The sequence below is a fragment of the Pteropus alecto genome, unplaced genomic scaffold (genome assembly GCF_000325575.1).
Source record: "Pteropus alecto unplaced genomic scaffold, ASM32557v1 scaffold40, whole genome shotgun sequence".
Classification (NCBI taxonomy): Eukaryota; Metazoa; Chordata; class Mammalia; order Chiroptera; family Pteropodidae; genus Pteropus; species Pteropus alecto.
In genome coordinates this window covers 17,287,792-17,299,346 of record NW_006431919.1, presented here as the reverse complement: position 1 = coordinate 17,299,346, position 11,555 = coordinate 17,287,792, and the positions used below count along the sequence as shown (strand labels likewise).

The 11,555-nt window shown below is 58.0% G+C and overlaps 1 protein-coding gene across 1 annotated transcript in view; it reads left to right on the top strand.

Annotated features, from left to right (window-relative positions):
- The window catches only part of STK10 (serine/threonine kinase 10), an 88,744-nt gene that overhangs the window by 54,979 nt on the left and 22,210 nt on the right, over window positions 1-11,555 (top strand). The window contains exons 6-10 of the mRNA XM_006906513.2: window positions 637-831; window positions 1,414-1,495; window positions 7,113-7,247; window positions 8,795-9,331; window positions 11,285-11,415. Coding sequence (XP_006906575.1) covers window positions 637-831; window positions 1,414-1,495; window positions 7,113-7,247; window positions 8,795-9,331; window positions 11,285-11,415 — 1,080 coding nt within the window. The remainder of the gene's footprint in view (window positions 1-636; window positions 832-1,413; window positions 1,496-7,112; window positions 7,248-8,794; window positions 9,332-11,284; window positions 11,416-11,555) is intronic.

Here is an 11,555-nt window from a genome sequence, read left to right as displayed (position 1 = left end):
GAGATTCAAAGCTGGGGCTGGGGCTGCGAGGGTGAATAATACAAGTTCACTTCCTACTCTCCCGTGAAGTCTCCCTGGACTTCTCTAGTTCATTGTGCTCCCTTTTCCAAAACTATTACTGTTTAAAAACACTCATTCGGTTTCACACCTAACTACTTTCTGGTTTTCATGCGCATTACTCCCCACTGTGCAGTTAGGCTCCTCGCTGGCTTATTACTCACCCTTTCTCTCTCTCTCTCTCTCTCTGCCCTTTATTCCTCTTTCTCCTTTTCTCTCCATCCCTTCTCTCCCTGCGTTGTAGTCTCTCCGCCACCTCTCCCGCCCCAGTGTTTTCTGGGCCCCTTCCCCTCTGCCCCCATCGCCCTCCCCAGGACTCTGTGTTCTGGATGGCTGCTGCCATCTTGTGGTAGGCATCGGGAGCTGCAGCAGGACGAGGCCGTGGAGCGGCTTGGAAGGCATCTTTCTGTGTGAAGACTCATCACGTGGAAGACAGTGGGATGGACAGTCATGTGAATCGTGACCCAGGAGTGCCTCCAGCCCCCTGACGCTGGCTTGTGCTGGGCCTGGAGCTGGGGCTCTGAGAAGCGCCCGCAGAGGCCAGGTTCTGAGCCCTCTGTTGTCCCTTGGTTGGTTCAGGATGGCCCCCGAGGTGGTGATGTGTGAGACCATGAAGGACACGCCGTACGACTACAAAGCCGACATCTGGTCCCTGGGCATCACTCTGATCGAGATGGCCCAGATCGAGCCCCCGCACCACGAGCTCAACCCCATGCGGGTCCTGCTCAAGATCGCCAAGTCGGACCCCCCGACGCTGCTCACGCCGTCCAAGTGGTAAGGAGCGAGGGTGTCGCTGGACGACCAGTGGCCCGACAACCAGTGGGCCGCACGCGGGGCAGGCGGGGGTGGAGTGGAGGTGCTGGGGCTCGCCTGCCACTGCTAGGTCCCGAAGTGGGGGAGTAGCCGGAGCCTGGGGTCACCAGGCCGTTCTGAGCTCCCTGGGCCCTCTTGCCTCCTCCTCCCCTCGGCGAGCTGCACACAGGCACCCCATCAAAGCCGACGGGCGACCCAGGGAAACCAGGGCCCACCGTGGGAAGAGCAGCCCCAGCAGCCACATGGCACAGGCCTGGGCTGGGAACTGGGGTTCAGGCTCGAACCCCAGCCTCGCTGCGTTCTGCTCCGTGGCCTTAGGCAGGTCCCTGCTCCTCTGATTTCCACGTCCCCGTTTGTATAGTGATGTCCGCGACGAGAAGGTCAAGTCGAAGGCCCCGTTGCCTGATCCTTTAGCTCACGAAGGCGCCCTTTGTCTGACGGGCGCGTGTGGGAGGCACAGGGCTCCCGGGAGAGTGGGCTGTGACACGGAGCGTTCTCTCGGCTCTCCCTGCCCCGAGCTCACTGTGCCACCTGTGCTCCCAGGTCCGCGGAGTTCCGCGACTTCCTGAAGACGGCCCTGGATAAGAACCCAGAGACCCGGCCCAGCGCCGCACAGCTGCTGGAGGTGAGTGGGTCCCCGGCCCCTCTCCCGGGGCCAGCGGCCTGCCCCTCGGCCTGCCCTTCCTTTGGGCAACCGCTGGGGTCAGCCTTGCGTTTCTCACCTGGCTCCGGGGACAGTGTGCATAACCACTCGTTCATCAGCCGACACGCCCTGTCCACTCTGGTCCTTCCACCCATGTGACAGCCTCTGACATGCGGTGGGAGGACAGGAGGAGAGGCCACCCCACGGGCCCAGTCTTTCTTTACGTTCAGCCACTTTTCCCGAGCACCTGTTGGGTGTCAGGCGTGGCGCCCGAGGTGGACATTCGGGCCTACAGTGCAGCTCAGTTATGTGTGGACCGGGGTTTGGAAAATCCTGGGTTCAAATCCCAGCTCTGCCTCTTACCGGCTGTGAGACCGTGGGCGAGTGGCTTAACTTTTCTGTGACTCGGTTCTTGCTCTGAAATGGGGATCGTAGCGGTGTCCCCCTTATCGGCTCATGGTGAGGATGAACCGAGAAGATGCTGTAAAATGCTTCGCTTAACTGTCAGGCACTGTGCTCAGTGAATGTTTGACGCGTCGAATCAAATTATTAAAACACAGAAAGAAACCAGGATGTAGAATGGGGTCTGCCTGCCAGGGGGCCACGATTGTTCCTTGTGGATTTCTGCAGTGTATTTGAGAGCAGAGGCGTGGGGGACCAGAGGCCTCGTTTTCTGGGTGTTGCCGTGTTTGGTGGGGCAGCCGGAGGGTGGGGGTGGGGTGAGCCTGCTGTCACTCGCTGATGCAGACGCTCCGGGCGCTTGGGGCCAATTGTTTCCTGTAAGCAGGCACCTGCTGGCCCCACACATCCGGCCTCCAGGACATTCCGCTGTGAGGAGACAGCTGTGCTCGTCCCCAGTGGCCGCCCCGCAGCCCTAGCCTGCACCAGGAATTTCCGTTCCGTAGTCGGAAAAAATGTCCTGCTGCGTCCTCGGGGAGAAAGGAGAGATCCTTTGAGATAAACGAAGCATCTTTCAGAGCATCGGCCGCTGTCAGCTTTTTCCACTGCTTTCCGTGCCTGAGCAGGGGAGGGCGGTCCATTACTGTCCCCTTAGGTGGGGACGCTGACTTAGAACAGGCTCCCTGAGGCCACCTGGCTTGGGAGCCAGAGGTAGGTCCAGATCTTGGCTTCCCAGGGCCCCTTCCGGAGCTGGTCACGTCTCCACCTCGGCCCTTGTATCCGGCAGCGTCTAGGAGGTTCCTCTTGGCCTCTCAGCTTTCCCTGCATCTGCCTCGAGCCCCCTTCGGTCTGTGGCTCATGGGGTGATTGGGCAGACATTCTCGGGGACGGTCTCGCCCAGCAGTGACCCAGGCTCTGACGTCAGGCTCGCCTGCCTGGACCCTTAGTTCTCTCTCCGGGCCCGAGTTTACACTCCTCCCCTGTGGGATGTGGGTAGTGCACCCTTCTCGGCATCGCGTGAGTGAATGAGATCCCATAGGCACCACTTGTAACGTCACGGCTGCCGCCCTCTGCACCAGCCGCCCCGGCCTCCCCCGAGGGTTAGCCTGTCTCAGGGCCTTTGCCCTGGCTCTCCATGCCGCCCGGAAGGCTCTCCGTGGTTGGCTGTCTTCTTCAGTCATTGTGCAGGTGTCATCTTGTCGGCGAGTCCTCCCTCCGCCACCCTATTTAAACGGCAAACTTGATGCCCCCCTGACATCCCTAATTCTCTCTCCCTGTCCTGCTTTTAATTTTCCCCTGGCACATAGCACAGGGCGATTTCACTTACCCGTTTGTTTCCTGTTGATCTTTCTGACTAGCGTGTCAGCCGTCTGAGGACAGAAGTGTTTGTTTCGTTCGCTGACGTGTCCCCATAACACACTGTTACGTGGCCATGTGAGCCGGTCCGTGCCAGGTGCTGCTGCTCTAAATGTGTAACGAAGGTTAAGTGATTTAGTCATCGTGACAGGGTCCTGTTCACATCCCTATTCGACAGAAGCTAAGACTGAGGCGCAGAGAGGTGAGAGGTCACACAGCTTGTGAGTGACAGCTGGGACTCCGATCCTTGTCGTCTGGTCCCGAAGCCTGTACTCGTGCCCCTCCGGTTAGCTGCCTCCCAATGGAGGGAGGAAAGAAGAGATGAAAGGCGTTAGAAGGGAGGGCAGATCGAAGGGAAGCCGCTGACACCCGAAGACTCGGAAACGCCATTAGGCATTTTCTAAGGCCAGTGTTGGCACGTGGAACCCCCCGGCCGACGGTTTCTCAGCACACGGAGGAAAACTGGCTCAAGGCCTTGGACGGGATGTCTGTGCATGGCTGCGAGGTCCTGGCCGGAAGACGGGTGCCTGTGGGCGAGCTGTGTGGCATCTTGGGGCTCCCCGCAGAGATGGCACAGGGCAGCTATCCCTCTTCCTGAAGGAGCAGATGGCAGATTCCCCTCCGATCCGGGCCTCCTGCGGGGGGGCCAAGCTCTTTCTGGGGACCGGTGTGCCAGCCTGTCCCCTTGTAGGCACACACCCCAGTGTCCTTTGTCTCCTTAACGGGCCTTGGCAGTTTGGGGGCCAAGGAAATGTCTGTCGTAAACATATCCCTGGAAGTAGTGGAGTTGACGCGGGGAGGGGTGGTCTGTGCTTTGTGTCCCGGAGCAGGTGACAAAACAGGGATCCAGACCTAATAAGCCACAGGAGGGCCTGCCCGTCTGCTGGCCCTGCTTGCCCCGGATTCCAGCATCTAGGTGTCCAGGGGACCTGCTCTGTTCACCTGCCCCTCCATCAAAAGCTTTCTTCTCCATGTCCCCCTACCCCCCAGCCCCCAGCCTCTATTTCCTAAGGACCCTGGGTTGGTTGGGGGAGGCAGCAGAGCAGATGGTTCAGCCTCAAGGCGCGGCTCCCGGCCATCCCGAAGGGCTACTAATCTGGTCAGCATGTGGTTGCTCCGATGAAAACCTGGTATTTCCAGAAGCCTGGCCTGCATGATTTATTTCTGCCACATCTGTTCCGCCGCTGCCGTGGAGCGATCTGTGGCTGCTCGCTCAAGTTCTCGCGTGTGAACTTGTGCAGTGCACGCTCGGGAGCCTTTAGGATCTGGTTCTCGCCCTCTGTTCCAAAACGCTGTGCTCTGTGGGGATGCGGGAGGAGATAGGAGTGGCCGCAGGTGCAAACTGGTGCCTCAAAGGCATCTCTGTGATGCCACCGCCGCCGCTGCTGGTGGCGGTGATGGTGGTGATGGTGATGGTGGTGATGGTGATGGTGATGGTCGTGATGGTGGAGGTGATGACGAGAAGGTATCGATGATGATCGTGCCGTAGGTGATAGCTGTCAGATTTTGAGCACTTACTATAATGCTTAGAACGACCATACTGTTACTCCCAGTCTGCGGATGAGCAGACCGAGGCACAGACTGAGGTGCTGGTGTTGGGAGCAGGATTTAGGCCCAGGCAGCCCGGCCCTGAGTCCGGCCGTACTGCTGTACCCACTGCCCCCCACGACGAGTGACTCGCGTTCATAGTCCCACTCAAGACCCCCCGGAACCATGCTGCAGGCAGACCGACACCTTTAAACGGTCGTCGACGTCACTGCTGCGCTGCAGCCCGGGAGTGGCTTCCGAGAATCAAGTCTCAGCTTCTCACCAGGGGCCTCGTGTGCACCCCCCATCTCCCCCTGTGGCTCCCCAACGCTGCTCGCCCGCAGTTTCTGCTGCTCCAGCCCGGTGCCTCCAGCACACCAAGCCCAGTCTGTCTCAGGACCTTTGCACTTGCTCCCTCTGCCTGGCATTCTCCGTGCCCACATCTTTCCCTGGTCGGCCCCTTCCCCTCCCTCAGGTCTCAGCTCAAATGTCCCCTCTTCCCGGAGACCCCTCTGACCCCAGCCCTAAGTAGCCTCGCCCGCCCAGGCCAGGTTGATCCGGCCTCATGCTAGCCTGTTACCGGATCTGAAACGATCTTGTCATTTGGTTACGGACCATTGTCTCCCACTCGGCTGCCAGGCCCCAAGGGCCAGCGACCTTGCCAGCCTCGCAGCACCTGGTACGTCGCCGGCCTCGCCGTGGTGGCTGTGGCGCGCATCAGTGAGTGAGTGGGGGCATGGGAAGAATGGAATTCGTCAACTCTTTCGTACTTTGGACTCACCGGAGAAAAGTCACACTGGTTTGGAAAAACCAAATGACAAGCAAGTGAGGTTTATTGCTGTTGGGCGTGCAAAGTCCAGGTGTCGACCCGGTTGAATAGGGCGCTGCCTGTGGCCTTCCACAGACGACCTGTTTGTTTGTTTTTTCTTTTCGCCCCTGCCCCCACCCTCCGGCCCCTTAAAGGAAGATAAAAGTGCTTTTAGTGGACCTTTCCGTTGTGAATGTGTTTTCAAGGCCCTATAGAAAATTCATTTTCTCTGGTCATTGGCGTGATTCCCTGCAATCCTGACACGCTTTCCCCACGGGTAAATTTTCTGACAGTGAAAACGGTGAATTCCACGAGAGCCTTCCTGTAAATTTCAAATAAACGAATTCCCACTGAATTCCCCCTCCCCCGCACCCCCCCTCACCCCGCGTTCCTCCTCAGCGCCCCGGGTGAGTGTGGTGAGTTGAGGACAGCCACATCCCCGTCCACAGCCAGGTGCTGGGAGAAGATGCCCAGTGACAGCCTTTCCCCAGGGAGCTGTTTGTGCCGACCTAACACCGGAGGCCTTAAAGCTTTGGTGTTTTGCAGCGTCTGTGAAAGAGACGTGACAGCTCTGTAAACACCTTGGAGTAGAACAGATACCGCGCTGCCTCAAACTTTTGCAAACACACATGTCCACCCAAAGACATCTGGGCATGTTGACAGCAGCTTTAGTCACAGTTGCCAAAACCAGGAAACGACACACATGTCCATTGGCAGCAGAATGAATGAATGAACGAACTGACATGTTCATGCAGCAGAATTCTGCACAGGAATAAAAGAGGGGCAGTTCGCTGATACACACGGCAGTGTAGGCGAACCCCATAGTTTCAGCTCACGCTGTTCGAAGCCAGCCAGCCACAAAAGGCAACTCACCGGCTGGTTCTGTTCGTGTAAAGTTAAGGAGCAGGCAGGACTGGCTCTGAGCCAGGCGACTGTGGGGTGTGGGGTGGACTGCAAGGGGGTACAGGGACCTTTCCGTGGTGACGGAAATGTTCTGTGCCTGGGGCTAGTGACGGTTACACCAGGTGTATATACATGAAAAAGATGGGAAAAGTCACTGAGTTTAATGATTTGCTGTGTTATTTAATAGTTCAGTGAAGAGTGTGTGTGTGTGTGTGTGTGTGTGTGTGTGTGTGTGGTATATATTTTTGAAACCATGTATTAAAACCTTTTAAAATAAGAAAGCAGATAACACAGACTGCCCCAGCATCGCTTCAGCTCCTGCTTTGGGCTGAGCGCTTTGGTGTGCATCATCTCATTTCATAATCTCCTGCAGGTTTGGCATCATTGGCTCTTCAGAGGCGAGGTGCCTGCGGCTCAGAGAGGGAAGGTGACATGCTCAGTGTCACAGCTGGTGGGTGGCGGAGCGGCCTCCGCCCTCTTTCTGTCACACACAGGACTTTCCGAGCTGCCTCTGGGTCTCCCTTATCAAGTTCACGTTCCCCCAGCCTTTGCGTGCCCTCCTCCCCCAGCCCTCAGCGGTTCTAACCCAGGTGTCCCGTCTCTCAGCATCCCTTCGTCAGCAGCATCACCAGTAACAAGGCTCTGCGGGAGCTGGTGGCTGAGGCCAAGGCCGAGGTGATGGAGGAGATTGAAGATGGCCGGGATGAGGGGGAAGAGGAGGAAGCCGTGGATGCCACTTCGGTAAGGCCCAGAGCGGGTGCTGGGGAGGGACGGGACCCCCACGGGCCTCGGCTGCTGTGGGAGGGGGCCTGAGAGGCGCAAGGAGTCCTTTCTGTGTCTCCCCAGCCTCAAGGTCACAGGCTGTGACGCCACAAGTCCTGTGAACTGGCACGGGGACCAGGGTGAGGCAGTGGGGCCATTGGTGGGATCCTGTTAGTTACCAGGAAAGACTGGGGGTCTTGATTGTCACACGAGATCTTCCAGTTCTTAAAAGTTGACACTTTGCTTCCCAGCCCTTCCCCCATTGCGGCTCACAAGGTGAGCACGCTTTTAGCACGCTGTGGGGTACACTCAGATAAAGGCTGCACATGACCAGAGGTAACCAGCCGAGGGGCTCCGGCCCCCCCAGACCCTGCCCAGCTGCCCTGAGTGCCCCGGACACCCACAGCCTGGCACGTTTGTAACCTGTTTGCAGCTTTAGCTGAATCCAAATTTAAGTAAAAGTTAATTTAAAAAATTTAAAAACGTTTGAGCCAAGTAGAACACGTCTGTAGGCTGGATCCTGCCCTGAGCTGCCGCTTTCGAATCGCTGGTCTAGTCGTCTGGGGAGGGCCTCGTCCGTGAGGGGACATCCGCCGTCCAGGCGGTGCTGTGGGGCTGGAGGCGGGGCCGGGGCGCTGGTGTGGGGACAGCAGGATCAGATCTGCATATCTGAATTGTTGAATAGATGGCGGTTAGAGTTGCTTCTGGAAGTTTCCATATCCAAGGTCGAAAACCAGTGGCCGTCAGGACCCCAGGGAATGCTTAAAAGCAGGCGAATCAGCCTATAGCACGGAAGGATCAGGGCAAGGATTATGTACCTGTCCCTGGGAAGGATGGGCACGGGCGGGGCCTCTGGGCCGGCCAGCTCCACTGCCGACCTTAAGGTGACCGACCTGGAAGGCGACTGTGTGTGCGAGCGCTCACTGTATTCGTTAAGCTGGACATTTACATTTTCTCCAGAGAAGTAGGTGTTCCATTTCCAGTACTTTTCACCCCCCAAAAGCTGTAACAAACAAAAATGAAACTTTAATAAGTTAGTGGCTGGTAGGCTGGACTAGCCCCTGGATAGGCTTGATTTGGCTTTTATGCAATTTTTTAAAAACCCAAATTAATTGCCATCTAAAAATCAGATGTCGTGTAAAAATCCAGATTGTAGCTCGTCTTGAAAAATTGCAAGGTCTGGCCACAAGGGACCCATTTTCCCATGTTGTCACGATTGGCCAGAGCAGAGTAGCCACTGCCGCCTTTGGACGGGGCACGAGCTGTCTGGCTGGCCGCAGTCGCCTCCATGCCTGTGAAGAATAACAGGTGTTAAACAGCCGAGATTCAGAGATTCAGGAGATTCCTGGTCCTCAGAACAAGTGGTAACTCATTTCACTGTCGGGTAGGCGACATGGAGTGGTGAGGACTGTGGCTCACTGGACACTGGTTATTTCCCTCGCTTTGGCCCACTGCACTTTGTGGTGTCTGACCTTCTGACTCTGGCCTTGGACATGCATGGCCTTGACCATGTGTTTTCCCTCTAGCCTCTGGAGAACCACACACCCGACTCTTCCGAGGCGAGTCCGGTGAGCCTCAGCGCCGACGACGACAAGCCTCTCACCCCATTGCCACCCAGCCAGCCTCAGGACAGGGCGAATGGGCCCAGCCAGCCCTCTGGGGACAGGTGTCTCCCAACCATCAGCCCCCCAGACGCAGCCCCTGGAAATGAGAACGGCCTAGCAGTGCCTGTGCCGCTCCGGAAGTCCCGACCGCTGTCGATGGACGCCAGGATTCAGGTGTCCGAGGAGAAGCAGGCCCCTCACCTGGGTGGAGGCCTCAGTCCAGCAGCCAGCCGGTCCCAAAAGGCGAGCCAGAGCCGGCCCATCAGCAGCGCCCTGGAGACCTTGGGCAGCGAGAAGCTGGCCAACGGCAGCCTGGAGCTCCCCGTCCAGGCGTCCCCACGCCCTTCCAAGAGGAACTCGGACGCGGGCAGCCTCTCCACCTCCGAGAGCATGGACTACGGCAGCTCCCTCTCGGCCGACTTGTCCCTGAACAGAGAGACGGGCTCTCTGTCCATCAAGGTAACGTCACCGTCAGCGCCCCCAAAGGTGCCGCAGAGCGCGCTGCTCGGGTTTGGGCTGTGAGAGCGTTCGTGGCCGCCTTCCATGTTCAGGCGGCTCACGGGGATTGTTGTTCCTTTTAAAAAGTGCTTTTAGTTGGATTCCTAGTTTAATCTGCAAAATACCTGAGTTCAGTCTGGGACTTCGTCATGTCAGACTGTTGGTTTGGGTTTAAATTTCAGCTTAGGTTTCCATTTAAATTGGGTTTGGCCAAAGGCGCTGGTGAAATTTTGGGGGAGAGAATTCTAGAAGTGGAGGTTGTCTTGCTTCCAGCTCAGCCATGCGGGGCCAGCTGGTGACCGGTAGAGTCAGTGGCCTTTCTGGAGGAGGGGGCATTGTGAGTGACAGTAGCCACGGTGCGAGGGGGCCTGACACTGCAGAGTGATCTAAACCAAAAAACCGAGGCGGCCCCTTCAGCCCTTCATCACCGTATAGATGAGCAAACAGGCTCAGACGGGAAGCGAGGAGCTGGCCAGACCCCCGACTCTGTGCTCTGAACCCTGAGAGCCATTTCGCCTTTGCGGTGGGGGCTCTGGCCGCCCCCGTTCACTGCCCGCACTGCTGTCTGCAGATGTTCTTGAATTCACCTCTGGTCACCTGACTAGGCCACACTGAGGGTCCCATCCCCAATCAAGGCCGATTTGCGGGGAGGTACTGTATCTTTTCGTTTTTTTCTCTTCGATTGTTTACTCAGTGAAGAACACACAGTAGAGACTCAAAAATATTGGCCAACTGAGAGCGAGTGAGAGAGAAGCAGCCGCTGCACACGCTGCCGGCCACCGGGGCGGGCAGGACAGCGCCTCTCCCTGGGATTAGCATCGGGGCCCACCAGCCCATCACCTTCCCTAGGACAGGTGTCCTGTTCCTTCTCTAAAAGCGAAAAAAAAATAATTAAAAAAATAAATAAAGGCCGACCCACCCAGAGCAGGGAACTGTCCCCCCGCCGCCCCCGCCTCTTCTCAAGGGCGTTGAGAACATTCCTCGCTGGTCAGGGAACACGCTGTTTTGGTAAGAATCTGCTGGCCACGTCAGCACCCCCGGCGTCGGGGGCGGGGGCTGTAACTTCAGGGACCTGTGGCCCCACGGGCGGGAGCGGTCCTAGTGTGAGGGCCGCGGCCCCTGCTGCGCCACCCCACCCTCCCCCGCCAGGCCCCCATTTCTCACTGCCGTCCGACCCGTCTTGAGTCCGGGGACACGTGAGCTGCATGGTGGAGGGACTGAGAGTCGGGTGTGACTCCTCGGTGCCGAAGGTGTCCACAGCCCCTGGGCTCAAGCGAGCAGGAGTCGGGGGGTCAGAGCACACTTTCGGGGCACAGAGACTGTGGACGGGAGCCGCCCTGGCCCTCCCTCTCCCCTCTCTCTTGGGCTGGGGGTCCCCAGGGCAGTGTGGGAAGAGCAGAGCTGGGCTACACCAGGAAGGGCCTTGGAAGCCAGCTGGGAGGTCGGAGTGGGGCGACGCCGTGGCGACCCCACGGGGCCTCCTCCGAATCAGGACGCAGAACTTCCAAAGGGTACCGAGCACTGCCAGGAGTCACGGGAGAAGAGCAAGGTCACGAATGATCTCACGGTGCCTCCGGATGGATGTGGCCTGCAGTGGAGTTCGGGTCACATTGGCTTCAGCTGCCAAATCAGTTGTGAACTTGGTTTTCTGGGCTGTGTGGTCGCAATAGTAACTGTCAGAAATAAATACCAAGTGCTGAGCGCTTGGCACGAGCAAGGAAGGGGTATCAGTTCAGATACTCAGGCCCCTGGATCGAGACGCTTAAAGCAAGGGGACGATGGAGACGATGGACAGTCACATCCTCCCTGGGTGGAGCTAGGGCTGTGGGGCCAGGCGGGCGGTGGGCCACACTCCATGTCACCCACGGATCCTTAGCTGAAAGGCTGAGCTTTGCCTAATGACTTTCCTGCCAGGACTCAAGGCTGCACAATAAAACCCTCAAGAGGACACGCAAGTTCATAGTGGACGGCGTAGAGGTGAGCATCACCACGTCCAAGATCATCAGCGAGGATGAGAAGAAGGACGAGGAGATGCGATTTCTCAGGCAAGGCCGGAAGGGTGGCCGATGAGGCTGGTGGGGCAGGTGGGGGCACGGGGACGGGCGGGTGCGGTGTAGGTCTTTTTGGTGAGAGCTGTCTGTCTGCAGCATGAAGTGATGGATCAGGGAGACACAAGGAAACCGGT